The 18,292-nt window shown below is 37.5% G+C and overlaps 1 protein-coding gene across 2 annotated transcripts in view; it reads left to right on the forward strand.

The window, feature by feature from the left end:
- Positions 1–976: 976 nt before the first annotated feature.
- The window catches only part of LOC106875973 (uncharacterized), a 45,746-nt gene continuing 28,430 nt past the window's right edge, over positions 977–18,292 (forward strand). The window contains exons 1-2 of one of the 2 annotated variants that reach the window (XM_014924317.3): positions 977–1,531; positions 16,344–16,371. In XM_014924317.3, coding sequence (XP_014779803.1) covers positions 1,451–1,531; positions 16,344–16,371 — 109 coding nt within the window. In that variant the 5' untranslated portion in view covers positions 977–1,450. Of the gene's footprint in view, positions 1,532–6,631; positions 8,134–16,343; positions 16,372–18,292 lie in introns of those variants that run through there. The other variant, XR_016243679.1, reaches the window with a different exon arrangement.

Here is an 18,292-nt window from a genome sequence, read left to right on the forward strand (position 1 = left end):
GTCATTGCCTCGGTGAGGCCTAATGTTTGAAGGTCGTGCTTCACCACCTCATCCCAGGTCTTCCTAGGTCTACCTCTTCCACAGGTTCCCTCAATCGCTAGGGTGTGGCACTTTTCTCACAGCTATCATCATCCATTCTCGCCACATGACCATACCAGCGCAATCGTCTCTCTTGCACACCACAACTGATGCTTCTTAGGTTCAACTTTTCTCTCAAAGTACTTACACTCTGTCAAGTATGCACACTGACATTACACATCCATCGGAGCATACTGGCTTCATTCCTTGCGAGCTTACGCATGTCCTCAGCAGTCACGGCCCATGTTTCACTGCCATGTAGCATGGCTGTTTGTACACATGCGTCATACAGTCTGCCTTTTACTCTGAGAGAGAGACCCTTTGTCACCAGCAGAGCTCTCTGAACTTTGCCCAGGCTATTCTTATTCTGGCAGCTACACTTTCAGCGCACCCTCCCCCGCTACTGACTTGGTCACATAGGTAACAGAAGCTATCAACTACTTTCATTGTTTTTTCTGCCACTTCTTTAGGTGGGGTCAACGTCAGGCTGGTACCCTTCTTTGCGATGAGTTCGTTAAACTCCTTCAATCTTTTCTCTTCAAATTTCACTTCTCTCACTTGTAGTATATCCGTAGTCAAACTCTTTCCAGTTGCTGCCGCATAGCTACCGACTGGTTGGGTCTCCATATTTTCGTTTGTTACAACTTCGCCCATAAATGTGGAAGAAAACAATTAAGCAAAAATAACAATTCAATTAATTAACAGTAGGTACGAAAGATCTTCAACAAGCATCAACAAAGCGATTTACAAGTATACTCAAACAAACTTCACTCAACTCTGGGTCCCAGGTCGCTTGTCACAAAAACTCTTCTCCCTAGGAACTTAGCAAGCCAGAACTTCCCATTTTATAACTGAAAAATAGACGCTAGGCTAGTCCATTAGGTTAAAGATGTGGGCAGTCCAAGTAAAGCTAGATTGATCCATCCAACCGTCACGTGGTAAACCAAAATGTGTAGTTAAAAGCGAAAAGCTTCAATGTGGGCAGCTAAAGTTCAAGATCGCTCATGCTGCCGTTATAGGATGGGCAAGATTAAAGTGCAGAACGAGTCGAAATAAATTCCTCGAGTTAACGATCCTGCTAGCGCTATTACTGTATTTTTGACATATTCACAATTCTTTAAATATGTTTTTATATATCCGGGTCTTAAACGCAGCAGCTTTTTTTAAAATTTTTATTATTATTTTTGTTGTTGTTGTTTTTCAGTCTATTTATTCTGAAGATCTTGATTCTGAGTTTATTTCGAACGATACACGCCAATATAATAATGTTGCTGCTAGTGTTGTTACTCTCCCGACCATGAATTGACTGAAACTATTCTTATTTACCGGATCAATATTTCAATCTCGACTAAATTTGCTACAGAAAGACACTATGGAACAATTTTTAACGGCACTTATTCTGACACTGTTGTTTATTCATAACTCCGCCGAGTGCCCTGAACCTAAATATATTGTAAGTATGACAGTTAATGCAACAGTTTCATCTTGGCAATTTATGTATTTTTATCTCATTATCCAGGTATTTCTGCTTCATCTTTTGAAATGACTGTTTTTTTATATTTGTTTTCTCAAGTTGAATTTTCCTTTCAAACTGAAGTAATTTATTTTATCATTTATGCTATAAATTTGACAGTCTTGAAATGAATTAGCAGCGATTTATTTCTACGAACTTTACCTGTTTAACCATTCTATATTAATCTATATACAGTTAATAATAATACAGTTAACAGTAATCTGCAAGCAATTAATATTTGATTATACTATAATTAAACTAATCGACCTATAATTTTATATATTATGTGTTCAATGATACTATTTAAAGAGCTCCTTTAGAAACGCAGCTCTCCAAGAGAGTGAAATACAATTGAAAAAAGGTTATGAAAATGGAAAATAGCGCCCTATTCAATAACCGTAAGTTAGAAATATAAGTTCAATCAAGCATCACTCATCTTCTTGTATTGACTGACATCTGTTGGATGCTACCTTAACAACCACAATCTGTTACGCTTGGCCAGGCCTGCTCAAGCATCTCACCCGTGACCATCCCGTCTTTTCCCTTTGAACACGGAGCCCAAAACTACGCATCCACAACGTGTCCTTATCTAAGGCGGTTAGGAGTAATTTGAAGGAAATTGACTGTTATTTCGAGCGAGCCTCGAGCGCTTACGCAGGGAGAGGCCCCTTCGTTGGTGTGTTGAACTCTAAAGCAGTGGTCCTCAACCAGGGGCCGTATGGCACCTCTCCCAGATATATAAAAAAAATTTTTGGTTTCCTTCGTTTTAGATGTCGGAGATTACGAATATGCCCCCCCTCCAAACCTTTTCAGATTTCCCCCTCTCCCTTCCCAATTTAAAATTTTGAACCTTTTCGAAATTTTTTTAAACCACCTATTCCAAATTTAAAATGCCCACCTCAACCTTCCTTCCCCCAAATTTATAATTTTTCAAATTTCACCCCACCCCCTCCGACGGACCTGGCGCACAGTCATCCCACAAAAAACGACATTTACGATATATTTTTTTTTTCAGCAGGTTTCTCTGTTTTCGATGACGGAGATTCCGAATATGCAACAAACCATGAAAAAATACGTAGATTAACAATATGGCAGACAAAAAATTAATTACTTTCAAGTTTTATATGAAAAACTCTAAATTTGATCCACACACCCCTCGCCACCCAGCAAAAAAGGTGCGCGTGCACAGCAATCTCTTGTTGGCACTCCGTCGCTTACGACGTCGAGGGTTCCAGTTGATCCGATCAACGGAACAGCCTGCTTGTGAAATTAACGAGCAAGTGGCTGAGCACTCCACAGACACATGTACCCTTAAAGTAGTTCTCGGGGATATTCAGCATGACACAGTGTGACAAGGCTGATCCTTTGAATTACAGGTACAACAGAAACAGGAAGAAAGAGTGAAAGAAAGCTGTGGTGGAAGAGTACAGCAGAGTTCGCCGGATCTTTTTTAAAATGGGGGCCACATTTTTCATTAACGAAGCACTTTGAAACTTGGAACACTGGTAGAATGTGTCATATAAAACATCTTTTTCTCTTAGTCTTCTTAAAAAGAAAAGAAATCCATAAGTTATTCCATGTTAAAATTGTCGTATTTCTGTAATTTCAACCAATCACTGACGTCCATTCAGCCGATATACATTAAGTGCCGACTGCATAAACAAACGATTCTGAAACGATTAACCCTAACCCTAACCCTATGGTTAGGGTTAGGGTTAAAGCAAATTTAAAATGAAAAAAGCAAATAAAACGAAGGTATGGAGATTAAATACGCTTTACATCGCTTAATCAGCCAAAGGAGTATATATAAACAACTGAATACTTGTCAGTGATTGGTTGAAATTATCGAAATAAGACAATTTTTTACATGAAATAAATTCGAATACAAAAATAATTTTCTGTTCTATAACACAAAATAGATAAGTATACGAAGTTTGAAAGTCTTTCCGTACCAAAAACACTACGTAAAACATTAATGAAAAATGTGGCCCCCGTTTTAAAATAGATCCGTTCGCCACCATCCCCTGCCGGAGCCTCGTGGGGCTTTAGGTATTTTCGCTCAATAAACACTCACAACGCCCGGTCTGGGAATCGAAACCGCGATGCTATGACCGCGAGTCCGCTGCCCTAACCACTGGGCCATTGCGCCTCCACAACAGCAATCTCTACAGCTCACTGAAAATGAACGGCTGAAACAAGTGAAACAGTATGTTTTACATACCAGAGGTGTGTGGATCAATTTTGGAAGTATGTTAAAGTTTTTAGTAGACGTATGACGGAGAATTATTTAATATCGTGTTTGCTTCTATGAGAATCATTTACCTTTAAAGCGAAAAAACAGACCGACATATACAACAGGTATCTAACACATGCTGTTTCACTTGCTTCAGCCGTTCATTTTCGGTGAGCTGTAGAGATTGCTGCGCACCCTTTTGCTGGGTGGCGAGGGGTGTGTGGATCAAATTTGGAATTTTTCATATAAAATTTGAAGTTAATTAAATTTTTGTTTGCCATATTGTTAATCTCCGTGTTTTTCCACGTAGATTGAAAAAAAAAAAAAAAATTTGAAAAAGTTTAAAATTAAAAAATTTGGAAGGGGGAATTGCAAATTTTGAATTTTGAAAACGTGATTTTTTGCATATTCGGTATCTCCGTCATCGAAAACCCAGGAATGCGCTGAGGAAAAAAAAAATTTCCGAAAGGTTTGTTTTTGTAGTGGGGTGGTTGTTGTCCAGCTTCACCCAAACTTCAATATGTCTAATAATTATTAAACATATTAATGTTTGTTTCTCATAAAATGGTGTATATATTGTTGTCTGAGGAGAGTCATTCTCTTTTAGTACTTTATTATTTAACACATTCACCTGTAAAGTTTCCACTCATTTACTTATTTATTTTCTTAATTTTTTGTTTGATTTTTAATTTACATTTAATTATCTGCGATTGTTTAAGGCAAACACAAGTAAAATGCAAATTCTTTTCATTTTAATGTCTGTCTATATTCAATTGATAGATAAATATGAATAAACGGATAGGGATAAATAGATAAGCAGACAATGGATGAAAAAGTTCAAAATTTTAGAAAAGGTTTTCTTTCGCATATTCTTTATCTCCGACATCTAAAACGCAGGAATCCGAAAAATCTTTTTCAAAAATGCATTTTTCAAGGAGAGGTGCGATTCTGCATTAGCCCCGGACCTGTGGGTCCATATAAAGTTTTTGAGGGTCCACGCAACAAAATAGGGTTAATTATTACCGTAAGTTCTCGAGTATAATCCGCATTTTTTCCCCAAAATTTAAAGGTCAAAATCATTAGTGCGTACTATATACGAGATTAAAAATGAAAAATATTTTCTAAGCAATGTCCGAGTCTCTATTTGCTGTCCGGCAATGTTTATTCAGACGCATTTTGTGATGTCGGGCGCGAAAATACCTTAAGCTAAGCCTGAAAGCAATGAAGTCATAAAAGAATCAACCATAACTTGCAGTAAGCAACATTTATTAAAATAAAAGTATTCAGAACACAGAATAACATGTAACAAAAACAATTTGCAAACATTTTATACATTGCATGCCCATAAAATGCCTCGTAAATCTTATTCAGCTATGTTTAAACTTGAAGTTGTATTATATGCTGAAGAGCATGGTAATAGGGCCGCCAGAAGAAAATCTGATGTTGACGAAAGTAATGTCAGGTTATGGAAAATAAATAAAGATGAAATTAAACAGATGCCAAAGATAAAGAAGGGTGGGGGGAACCCTTTCTCTTAAGGTGGAAGGGTTCGCGTTCCCGACCTGACTTTGATATGCAAATGGATCGTGTATGCATGGAATGAACTTGATCCCCAGATTATTGTGAAAAGTTTTATCAAATGTTGTATATCGTCTGCACTGGATGGTACTCAGGATAACGCTGTATGGAAAGATGAAATAAATAAAAGTGAATCTTCTGATGTTGACTATGAATCTGACGATGACTGAGATTTACACTACAATGATGCTGACATGTTTACGGAGGAACAAATGGAACAGTTATTTGATGTTGAAAGTGACGTTGAATTTGAAGGATTTGAATAAATGTTTTTGCTTTTGTAACTGATAGTGATAAATATGTAAAGGCAATTTACTTAATATTTATTTTTCACTGACGTTAATACTGTTATTTCTTTATTTTCTGCAAACAAAGTGCACAAAAAAGCTACACGTTTGCATTATGTTATATATACAATAATAATTTGGGACGTTACGGTATATACATTTACAAAACAAGGACGTTATATAGACCTCCTTGACTCAAGTTACAGAAGAGGTACGTATTAGGCTGCCGGGTTGAAAAACCCAATCTTTTTGTTATTTTATATACGTGTTTAGGTATATGCGTGTGTATGTGTAGGTATGGATATGTGTGTGTATGTATGTATATGTATGTGTGGGTGTATATATGTGTGTATATGTGTATGTATGTATGTATGTATATATATATATATATATATATATATATATATATGTATGTGTGTATGGATGTGTGTGTGTATACGCATATGTATGCCTGTATAATTGAAAGAGGAAAAAAAAAAGTCAATGAACATATATTGTACATATTAAGACTATCGTAATTTTTTAAAAAATCATAGAACTCGCACATTTTGTTCATTTGTTTGTCCTGTATTGTACCCATCTGTGTTTTCGATCCTTCGTGATCATAATAAAAATATTAAGAGGTACGTATTATACACAAGGTTTAGGTTTTTCAGAGGTACAGCTCCCTAAAAATCCCCTGCGTATTATACTCAAGAGCGGACTATACTCGAGGATTTACGGTACTTGTGTTGGGTGGGGGTGCTAAACTCCCCTGTTCGAAAATAATAAGTGTTATATGGACTGTTAGATATGTAATTCGTCTGACGTTCCGTGTGTCACTGTGGTTCGTCTGAGTTCATTGTTTCATTGTTGTTGTCTTGTGTGACTCTCGTAGTAAAATGTCATTGATATATATGGCGGACATGATTCTTGTTTATTTATAACGAACATTGGGTGAGTGCGTTCTTTGTATGTAATTGAATAATAAATGTAATAATTAAATTTGTATAACTCGTTGTTATCTCTGCGAGTCTTCCGAGGGAAATACAACAGAGTTTATTGGCGTCGCCGATAGGATACATGCTTACTTTACCGTAAAATTATTCATCGTAATAACAATGGCTGAAAAACAGACAGTAGAACTTATAAAATTGTTTAGGGAACAAATGGAAAAGCAAATGCAACAACATCAGAGAGATATGGACGCTCTGTTAAAACTGTTTGGTGCTCGACAAGTTGAAGGCGATCCTAGTGGCTATTTTTCAGCTGCTTCGACAACGGTGTCGTTTCCACCATTTGCTGCATTTGATTCAGCGACAGAACTATGGCCTGATTACTGGTCAAGATTCCGTACGTTTGTGGCTGCTAATGCTGTACCTGAAAAACGCACGGCACAAGTGTTCCTGACCAATCAGACTGCTACTGTTTACAAACAACTTGCTAATCTGGCTACCCAACAAAATCCGCCTAAAGATATCAACAACTTGACAATGGACGAAATCGTTGACTTCATGAAGGAACAGTTTGACCCTAAACTTTTCATTGTGAGAGAGCGTTTCAAGTTTTGGAGTGATATGCAGCGGAAGCCAGGCGAAACTCTCCAGGAGCTGGCAGCACGTATACGCCAGGATGCAGCTACCTGTGATTTTCCGTCGATCACCAACCCACAGGATGAAGCTCTGAGACAGAGATTCATATGTTCAGTCAATAATGAAGCGGTTCTGAAGGCGCTTTTTAAGATAAAAGACACAGAATTAGATTTTGCCCGTGCTGTCCAAGTTGCCATCGAGACTGAAGACGCAGCAAAGGTTGCAAAAGAAACTGTATACGGTTCCAAAACCAAGCAAGTTTACAAGGTCCAACAGAACAAGAATAAGAGTCCTCAAAAGAAACATCAGCAGTCTTATTCCACAAACCAGGAGAAATGCTACCGATGTGGAAAGGTCCACAAAGCAACAGACTGTCCTTTCAAGGAAACCAAATGTCATTTTTGTGACAAAAAGTGACATTTGCAAGCGGTGTATAGAAAAAAACAACACCAGCAACGCAATGGCCACTCACAAACTCCTGTGAAAAGAATCACAAAAGCTGAGCTGGTCAAGGCGATCCTAGGTGAAGTTTCCCAAGATGCTCATAGTTTAACTGTGCCACTAACTCAAAGACAAACCAGACCCAAGACCATGTTACCCGTTCCAGAGTATGGACCAGACAACCCAAGACGGTCCAAGAGAACCCGTAAAACCCAAGAGAGACTTTGCTGTTGATACTTCTTGTGTAGCATCAATTTCAGTGGGGAGGTGTTATATGGATTGTTAGATATGTAATTCGTCTGACGTTCCGTGTTTCACTGTGGTTCGTCTGAGTTCATTGTTTCATTGTTGTTGTCTTGTGTGACCGTCGTAGTAAAATGTCATTGATATATATGGCGGGCATGATTCTTGTTTATTTATAACGAACATTGGGTGAGTGCGTTCTTTGTATGTAATTGAATAATAAATGTAATAATTAAATTGTACAACTCGTTGTGTTATCTCTGCGAGAGTCCCACGAGGGAAATACAACAATAAGCACACAGATTGTGTGTCTCCTGGGGCTAAACAACAGTAGCATTCGTCCCAACCGGGACTGCCACATTACGCTGGCAAATAATTTTACTTTAATTGGCAAATAACTTTAAAGTTATTTGGCTTTTCTGAAAATTGATCTGATTTTTTCCCCCTCATAACTTTCAGAAAAATGAATAACTTTTAATGAAATTTTACAGAAACACTTTTCAAACAGCATAGATTACAATTATAAAAAAATTTGTGGGTAAAACATTTTTGCGAAGGGGTGGGGAGAGGACATTAAAACAACGATGCGAAAATGATTCACACTAACAATTTTGAAGATAGCCAACAATATGAAGATAGTCTATTGCACAAATTCTTTATAGAGGCAGCCAAGTTATACCTTCCTCTCTCGAATCGTTGCCGTCAAATAATTACTAGCCAAGACGAAGGTATGTACATGCATGTTTGTACAATTTTTTGTTTTCATATCCATTTTCTATACGGTTTATTTAAAAAAAAAATGTTTATACCTATTAGACTGTTTTTTTTTTTTGTTTTTTTTTTTACTTTTTCGTTTTGGTGACCGGGCGCTAAACTAGATCCTGAAAGTTATGAGGGAGAAAAACGGATCGTGTGAATTTTCCGACAGTCCCTACCTCTTCGGAAAACATTTTCCACCACAAATTTCTTTATAATCGTAATCTATGCTGTTTGAAATGTGTTTCTGTAAAATTTAATTGAAAGATATCCATTTTCCTGAAAGTTATGAGGTGTGGGGGGAATGGATCGTGTGAATTTTCCTAAATCTTCTCTCCTTCCCTTCGGAAAAGTTTTCCCCAGAAATTTCTTTATAATCGCAATTTGTGCCATTTAAACGGTATTTCTATAAAATTTCATTAATATATATCCATTTTCCTGAAAGTTATGAGGGAAAAATCAGATCTTGCGAATTTTCCGAAAGTCCTCTCCCCTCCCCCATTCATTTGCGCAAATTTTTGTTTTCATATTCGTTTTCTACAAATTTTTTTTACACCTAGTAGGGTGTTTTTTTTTATGAATGGAGCTTAAACTCTATATTGACTCCAAAAATATGTATTAAACTAATATGAAAGCAAAAAATTTGCGCAAACGAACGGGGGTGGGGGGAGGCGAGGACTTTCGAAAAATTCGCAAGATCTGATTTTTCCCCCCCACAACTTTTAGGAAAATGGATATCTTTTAAAGAAATTTTTTATAAATATCTTTCAAATCGCATAGATTACGATTATGAAGAAATTTGTGGGGAAAACTTTTTTCGGAGGGGGTAGGGAGAGGGCTTTCGAACAGAAACAAACTCATAAATTATTTTTTGCTTGAGTGTAATGGAAATAAATTTGACAAGAAATTTTTAGATTCATTTAGTTTTCGTTTGAGTAATGGGAAAAGGTTTTTAAAAAGATCCCATGTATCATGGTAAAACAAATTCATAAATACGGTGTTGAATATGGTTTCACTATGGTAAAAAAGTTAAGGGCGATTTAGCTGTTGTTTTTAGCACATCTCCACCGTCGAGATCTTTTTAAAAAACCTTTTCTATTACTCAAGCGAAAAATAAATGAATCTAAAAATTTTTTTTTATAAGTTATTTCCATTACACTCAAGCAAAAAAAATAATTTATGAATGTCTTTCTCTTCGAAAGTCACCCCCCCCCCCACCCCGAAAGAAATTTTCTCCACAAATTTCTTTATAATCGTAATCTATGCTGTTTGAAAGGTATGTATATAAAATTTCATTCAAAGATATCCATTTTCCTTTCAATTGTAGGAAAGAATTTTGAATACTCCGCTGTTAGCCCCACATTTTTTATCGCTGTTTCAGGAGACGTGTAGCATTCCCTTTTAAACTCTTTCGCAGAGCTTACTAATTTGAACTTCCATATGAGTGGTCCTACTCATACTACAAAACATTTTATTTCCACGAGTGGTGCACCGTTTTTTTTTTTTCGCGTCTGTGTTGTCTTCCTCCGGATAAATTAAAGGCAGCAAAGGCTGAGTTTGATCATTTGTTACAGCTGGGAATTATTCGTCCTTCCACAAGTCCTTGGGCCTATTCTTTGCATATGGTTCCTAAAGGTTCTGGAGATTGGAGACCGACAGGGGATTTTAGAAGGTTATATTCCATGACAGTCCGTGATAGATACCCTATTTCTCTTCTGCATGATTTTTCATCTTTGCATGGATGTAGTGTATTTTCTATGCTCGATTTGGTGCGAGCGTATCATCAGATTCCAGTCAACCCGGAGGATATTCCGAAAACTGCAATAACAACGCCATTTGGCTCTTTTGAAATTGTTGTATTTCTGGATTTAATGATTAATATAAGAACTGGGGAGAGGTGGCCGAGCCGTTATATCTCATCCAATTCTTATAAAATCTTAACCATGCCATTTGGCCTCCGAAATGCTGCCAGTACATTTCAACAGGTCATAGACTGTCATTCGTGGACTGGATTTCGTCTATGCTTATATTGATGATCTGATGGCCAGATCTTCTGCTGAAGAGCATGTTCATAATTTAAAGATGCTTTTCCAGCGCCTTCAGGATTATAAAGTGCAACTTAACCCTGCTAAATATGTTTTTGGCTTTTCTCCTCTTGTGTTTCTCAGTCACCTTATTGACAGTGAGGGCGTTCGACCTATTCCTGAGAAAGTGCAGGCTTTTGAAGACTTCTTCCTTCTCTTCATCAGCTGCATCATTTCATCGGCCTATTGAATTTTTATAGATGCTTTATTCTTCACTGTACTGCTGTCTCCTCTTAATGAAGTGTTAAAGAATCGTCGAAAGAAAAATGAGGATATTGTATTGACTTTGACTCAGGTGAAATCTCAATTCTGCAAAAGATGAACTTGCTAAATCGTCCCTCTTATCGCACCATGTCTCCGATACAAAGCATTCGCTTGTGGTTGATGCATCAGACACTGCTGTAGGTGCAGTTTTAAAGACGTTTCATTTAGGACAGCTACAACATATTGCATTTTTCTCCCGGAAGTTGAAACCTGCCGAGACACGATACAATATGTTTGAACGTGAGCTGTTGGCCATTTACCTCGCCATAAAACATTTTGGCATATTCTTGTGGGAAGAAATTTCACGTTCTACACAGATCATAAGCCTCTTACTTTTGCCTTACGATCAAAGCCAGAAAAATATTCACCGATTTCATCCCTCAGTTTTCAACTGATATACAGCATATCTCAAGTCCCTGCAATACTGCGACAGATGTATTGTCTCACCTGCCTATAAATTCTTTGTCGTCTGCTTCGGAAATCGAATTTACTGCTTTATTGCCTGACACCTTGTACATACGGATATCATCTTATGCTCATTGCGCTCTTGTCAGACACAGCTTGCCTCTGTTGGACCCATGGTTGGTCAAGTAATTGATAGAAAAGGTTGTTTGTCTGTTACAATGTGCCTGCATGCAATTCTGTTGTCCTTGCTAATTTTAGCAAATGTGCATGAAAATAGTGCCAAACACATCTTTAATTTGTTTCCTGCGGCTACTATCAGCTTGCATTATATTTATCAGGATATATACTTTCTGCCATTATGGATGTTATTTCTATTTTGATATTGCAATGTTTATTCATGCTTATATGGTGTTGCATTTCCTTTTTCCTGCACTTGTATGCACATTTAGTTCTTGCTGTAAACACGTGTTTTTGCGAGACAATTGTTTTATACTCATTGTTTGTTTTACAATCGACTTTCAGTCTGCTGAGGTGTAATGTTGTAAGTCATGATAATTTTTTTTTCTCTCACTGGAGCACGAGTTAGTTTGCGACAGATGCTGACTAGTTAAGGTTGGCGTTGCGCAAATTCAAAGAACAATTTTCGGCCAAGTCTAAAGCGTTTTCTAAAAGCTAAAAGTTGAGTTAGTTGCTGTGAAGACATTGAACCGTTAACAATGTACTGTCAAGCTTCTCATTTTGTCAGCTTCATCTGGAACCTGGAAGATAACTTGTTCCATTTCTTAGTCACTATGACTACTGAACTAAGTTTTTTTTAGCAAGTCAAAATCATTATGCCCACATCTTCACTTGGCATTCGTCTTTTTTAAGCCGCTATGAAGCTTATTATATCGTTTGAAATTGACTACTTCAACAAGACTAGTCCGGCTTTGTACTATGGGATTGATATCCAGTACCACATTAAAGAACCTGTAAAACTTAGTGCAACCGAATGTATTCATGTCTTGCTATGTTATTCCTGTCTGACTGAAGTTCTAAATTTTGATTGTTTACACACAGTGAATTTTCCTGTATTACACGTTTGTTCGGCGTTGTTTTGAAACCGTAAATGAGTGTTTGCATTTTGAATTTGAATACAACCCATTACCTTCCGATTCTTTCTGTGTAGCATCTATCAAACATCTATTTTGGAAAGACTTCCGCCCGACCCCCACCCATATTTTCTCCCAAATTTGTTTATTAAAAAATTTTTTTTTTCTCCGAAAACCCCCGTTTTCGGATACGGAGGTTCTGGAAATTTGCCAAAAATCGGCATTGTTAAATTCTCCGCCGCCTTTCACCCCAAAATTCTTCAATTTTGACTTTTTTTTTCCCTAACCGTAACCCTAACTACAGAAATGTTTTGAAATTTTTGTCCGAATCATAATGTTCGTATTTTTCCGCATATTTAAAAAAAATAATAAAAATTCTTAAAAAAAAATTTTACAAAAATTTTTGGAAATTTTTTTGAGAATCATAATCTCCATATTTTTCCGCATATTTTGTATATATAAAAAAAAAAAAAAATGAAGGAAATGGATAGGGGGAGTAATTTAAAAATGCCGATTCCTGCCAATTTTTTTACAGATTCGTATTCCCCGTAGCTGAAAAGTGGGGTTTGTGTCAAAAAAAAAAATTTTTTAAGGGTGGTTTGATGGGGGCAGGGCGGAAGTCTTGCCTTATTTTTGCTAAAATAAACTTAAAAGGAAGTTTTTTTCAGAAATCGTGTCGTTTAGTAGTTGTTTAGTAGCAAAAAAATAAAAAATAGTGCAATAGGTGTACAACAACATGAAAGAGAACACGGAAAATTCACATCGGGGATGTTCCGAGTCCTCTCACCACTTCCCCGTCCGTCGGCGAATTTTTTTTCTTCATATTCATATTTTTCTTTCAATTTTTGTGACGAGGTGTGAGTGGGGTGCGGACTTGGATAATTTACACGATCTGGTAACCCCGCTTCGACACTCGGTCACAAAATTGAAAAGTAAAGTGCAATAGGTGTAATACATGTAGTAAATGAATATGAAAAAAAATGAGCGCTGGTTAACGGGGGCGGGGGAGAGGACTCGAAAATTGACATCGGGAATGTTCCGAGTCCTCTCACTATTTCCCCGTTCGTTGGCGAATTTTTTAAAATTCATATTCGTTTACTACACATTATTTTACACCTAGTACACTTTATTATTTTTTTTTATTTTGCAATTTTTGCGACCGGGTGTTAACGTTGAGTTTTCGGATCCTGTGAGATTGATCGTGTGAATTTTCCGAGTCGTCTCCTCACTCCCGTTCGCCAACGCGCATTTTTTTTTTTTCATATTCGTTTACTACATGTAACACCTATTACACTATTTTTTTTCATTTTTGTGACCGGGTGTCGAAGTAGGGTTACTGGATCATGTGAATTATCCAAGTCCGCACCCTACCTACTCTCTGTCACAAAGATTGGAAAAAAAAAAAAGATAATAGTGTACTGGGTGTAAAATAATGTGTAGTAAATGAAAAAAAAAAAAATTCGCCGACGGACGGGGAAGTGGTGAGAGGACTCGGAACATTCCCAATATGAATTTTCTGAATCCTCTCCCCTGCCCCGCCCCGTTCGCTAGTGAGCATTTTGTTTTTCATTTTCCACGTAGAAAAATACAGAAATTATGAATCTTCAAGAATTTTTATGGCCTTGCGCACGCATCTACACATATGATTCATACACAGAGGCTAACTATGTCACATTCATGCACCACACAAACCTTCCTCGTTTGTTTTCCATGCTCAATGCGCCCTTGTAGACACAACTCATCTCTGTAAGACTCTATGTCTGTCACGCATACATAGAGAAAGTTGTTTGTCCCTTACAACGCGCCAGCATGCCACACTTTTCTTCCTGCATGATCGAGGCTTATAATACCTCATGCACTGGCTGGCAGCCTCAGCCTTACTGCATTAATCACTGGCATATTCAATACTGTACACTGTATTTGTAATCAATGCACTAGCATTAGCCTCAGCCTTGCAAGCTCTATTGCACTCATGCATCTGTATTATGCATCTACAGCCTTGTTTTGCAACACATCTGCATCACCTCGATTCCAATCCCGACTCAAAGCACGTCGGATGTTCACATGCTCTGCGCTCATGTTTAAACATAATTTCCTCCGTTAGACCCCTGTTTGTTCACGTAATTAGCAGAAAAAATGAACTGTCTCGCGCATCACTCCAGCATGCTTACACTGTCGTCCTTGCTAACTCAGCAATTAACCACGACAACAGCACCAGACGCATTTCACTTCGAGCATTTCACCTTCAAGGCATTTCACTTCGAGCATTTCACCTTCAAGGCATTTCACCTTCAAGGCATTTCACCTTCAAGGCATTTCACCTTCAAGGCATTTCACACAGTGCAACCCTGCAGGAAGATCTTTCTTATCACGGATTGAGAATGCATTCACTCGCTCACCTGAGCAATTTCGAAACGTGCCCCATGCACTCCTGTATACGCCCTCACGCGCACACACGCACCAATTTGCTGTACTGCCCAGTCACTAACTGCACACATTTTAGCACGCAAAGCGACACTGTCCCGTATACACTTCAACGATCCTCTCTCCTGATATGCAAAATTTCTCCTCAACCATACATTATTTTTTGTCTCCTTTGTTCGTTCGTTTCCCTTCCAGGAACCTCACTGGCGAGGAGAGTGATGTAGTGGATCTTGCATGCATGAAGTGGATTCGATCCACTATAGCCAAATTTAAATTAACACTGCAACAGAACTTTTCCCACGGTGGAACAATGGTTTTTCTCTTATAACAGTTTAATATTTTCCAGATGCCTTTAGCTAGGCCGAAACAATGTCTTCACCACTTGACCCTTTCTAACCTCTTTTACATCACCAAAATTTAGAATAGAGATGACAAGACTACTAACTAAATCTATTGTTCTCAATAATATATCTATCCTTCTAGATTGTTATAAGAGCAAGGAAACCCCAAGAAAAATGTAGTTTAGTCACCAGTCGGTGATGACTCAACGAGAGTAGTCACTTGGTGACAACAGAGCGAAGCAGCTAGTGACAACTCAATTAGTTAGTGAATGGACATCTAGAGTCATGGTCACAAGCAGGCAGCCACTAAAGACAAACAACCAGAGGGAGAAAGAAGGTTACAACCAGCCAACTATGAGACACAATTTCCCTCGACTCTACTCTATAACTTTCACTAGCTCACTTTCTTTTCTCTGCAACATTACCATATCTCTGTCTATATACTGCTACAAGATCGTGTACACACATATACAGGCCGAAATTAACTTTCTTTACCTTACATGCTTTATGAACTGTGTTATACTATTACACTAACCTACCCGTCGTGATATGGCATTTATTAAAGTAATGGTAAAGAAATATTTCTTTACAACTTCGATCACTGTTCATTGTTCATCATAATACCGTTACAATTGGTGACCCCGAACAAGAGAATTGCAGCTTTCACACAAAACCTTCATCGTTACATATATATATATATATATATATACACACACACAAGTTAATAATTTTCTTGCAGCCATATATTTATTTTCATCAAACTAACAGGAAACTCTATGGTTACTCAAACTGTTAAAAAATAGCAGCCAAATCTTCCTTAAAACACACTGTAGTGTCTTAAAGGTGGAAGGTCACAAGGGTAATTTTGTCCTAGATACATTATGTCTAAATAAAAGATGGGATAGAGTTGACCTATTTATAGCTTGCCTTACAATCACAACATATTTTAATTGTTCATTTTTAAATGTTTTAGTTAAATTAAAATTCCCAGGAAGTGAAATATTTTTTTTAATTCCTCTTTTTTTTTTTTTCAGGCACCTTATTATCTTTATAAGACAAGCTGTAAGTATTTAATTAAACTACCTTTAAGACTGAAAAATTATACTAGAATCATATTTATCCATATTAATGCACCTATTTTTTCTTTTATATTGAAAGACGTGTAGAATTTAGCATTTTACAATTTTCAGTTATTCCATATCAGCAATCCAGTCATGACTACCATAGAAACTATTTGAGGCACAATTATGTTGATGTGATGAAGAATAGATCTGGAGATATTGTAGTGATGTTAGAGAGAAGAAAGGTAGATGTGTGCTGGCTCAAAGTGTTGATAGGCAGGGGAGCTTCTGCCAGACTCTTCGCAGGCAATGAACACTGGTACAAATTCTTTTAGTTGGGTAACTACATGACTGTAGGTTGGGAAAGTATGTTGCATGCAAAGAAATTGAATAGAGTGGTTGAGGTAGTCAGAGTATGTAACAGAATAAATTTTAAATTAGGTAAGAAACAAAAGCAGTTGTTATATCTACTGAGACACCTCAGTCTGGATTGAGAGATGAGCAAAAGAACTATTTCTGTGACATCCGCTTATCATGGTTGGTGACTTTGATATACATGTTGGTACAAACATAGTAAAGTGGGCATAACAATGGTGATGACATTAGCAAATGGTGACTGACATGAAATTAAACAAAATACTTGTGCATGTGTGTGTGTGTGTGTGTAATTTTTTTATTTGTGAATGAAGGTTAGCATTGGTTTCATGTTAAGAAAAGTAGGAAAATATCCTAGTGTCTTAATTCATTCAGTATTCCTCAGATAAGATGAGAAAGGGACAATTTTTATCCCAAGCCATCAAAGACAAGAGGAGAGACTGCGCTACAAAGCTTTTGAACAAACTCAAGCACCCGCTCCAACCGAATATGCTTTGGTTTTTCTCAGACAAGAAAAATTTCTACCAGGATCAGATGGTAAACGCACAGAAACATTGGCTTGCTGTGTCCCTAAAACATGTACTGAGAGTGATAAAAATCAAACATCCAATCAACATCATGGTGTTTGGAGTGATTACTACTGATGGTGGTGTTATGTTTCCATTCATTTTTCCACATGGCCTTAGACTCAACACAGAGGCTTACATCAAGTGCCTGGAGGAGGTAGCGCTGCCCTGGGTCAAGAGGGTGGCTGCTGGAAGACCCTATGTTTGGCAACAGGTCTCTGCACCATGCCACACAAGCAGGAGAACACAGTCATGGCTGTTATACAATTTCTGCAAGCACATCACACCTAACATCTGGCCACCTAACTCCCCAAACTACAACCCCCTTCGTTATTATGTGTGGGATGCAGTTGAACGAGAGACCAACAAAACTCTTTGTAACACAAAGGATGAACTGAAAGCAAGGATTATAGCAACATTCACCAACTTAAACAAGGAGACCGTCCAGAAGAGTTGCAGGAGATTCCGAAGTCATCTGGAGGCTGTGGTTGAAGCCAATGGTGATTTTGTTGAATGAATTTACTCTTTAGTATTTCAAGATATTTTTATGTAATTTTGGTAAATATATCTGTTAAAATGAGATGTCAGTGTTATTTTAATTTTTGTGTAATTTAGATGATAATTTATTCACTGCACCCTGTATATGTTTTTCTCCCTAGCCCCCTTTCTATCTCCCTCAGATATTTTTTCTCTACAGAGAAAAAGAGGTAGAGGTAGTGAGAGAGACTCATATACAACCACAGAAAGAGAGACAGTGAAAGAGATAGAGGTATATAGAGAGAGACATATATATAGAGAGAAAGCAGAGATCTGGTGTGGTGTCTCCCGTGTTTACTCTCTTTAACCCCCTTTCTCTCTCTCTCACTTGGTTTTTCTCTAAAGAGAAAAATAGGTAGAAGTAGTGAGAGAGTGACACATATACAACCAGAGAGAGAGAGAGGGAGGGAGATAATGAAAGAGATAGAGACATAGAGATAGACA

Source organism: Octopus bimaculoides, chromosome 11 (assembly GCF_046866305.1).
Source record: "Octopus bimaculoides isolate indiv1 chromosome 11, ASM4686630v1, whole genome shotgun sequence".
Lineage (NCBI taxonomy): Eukaryota > Metazoa > Mollusca > Cephalopoda > Octopoda > Octopodidae > Octopus > Octopus bimaculoides.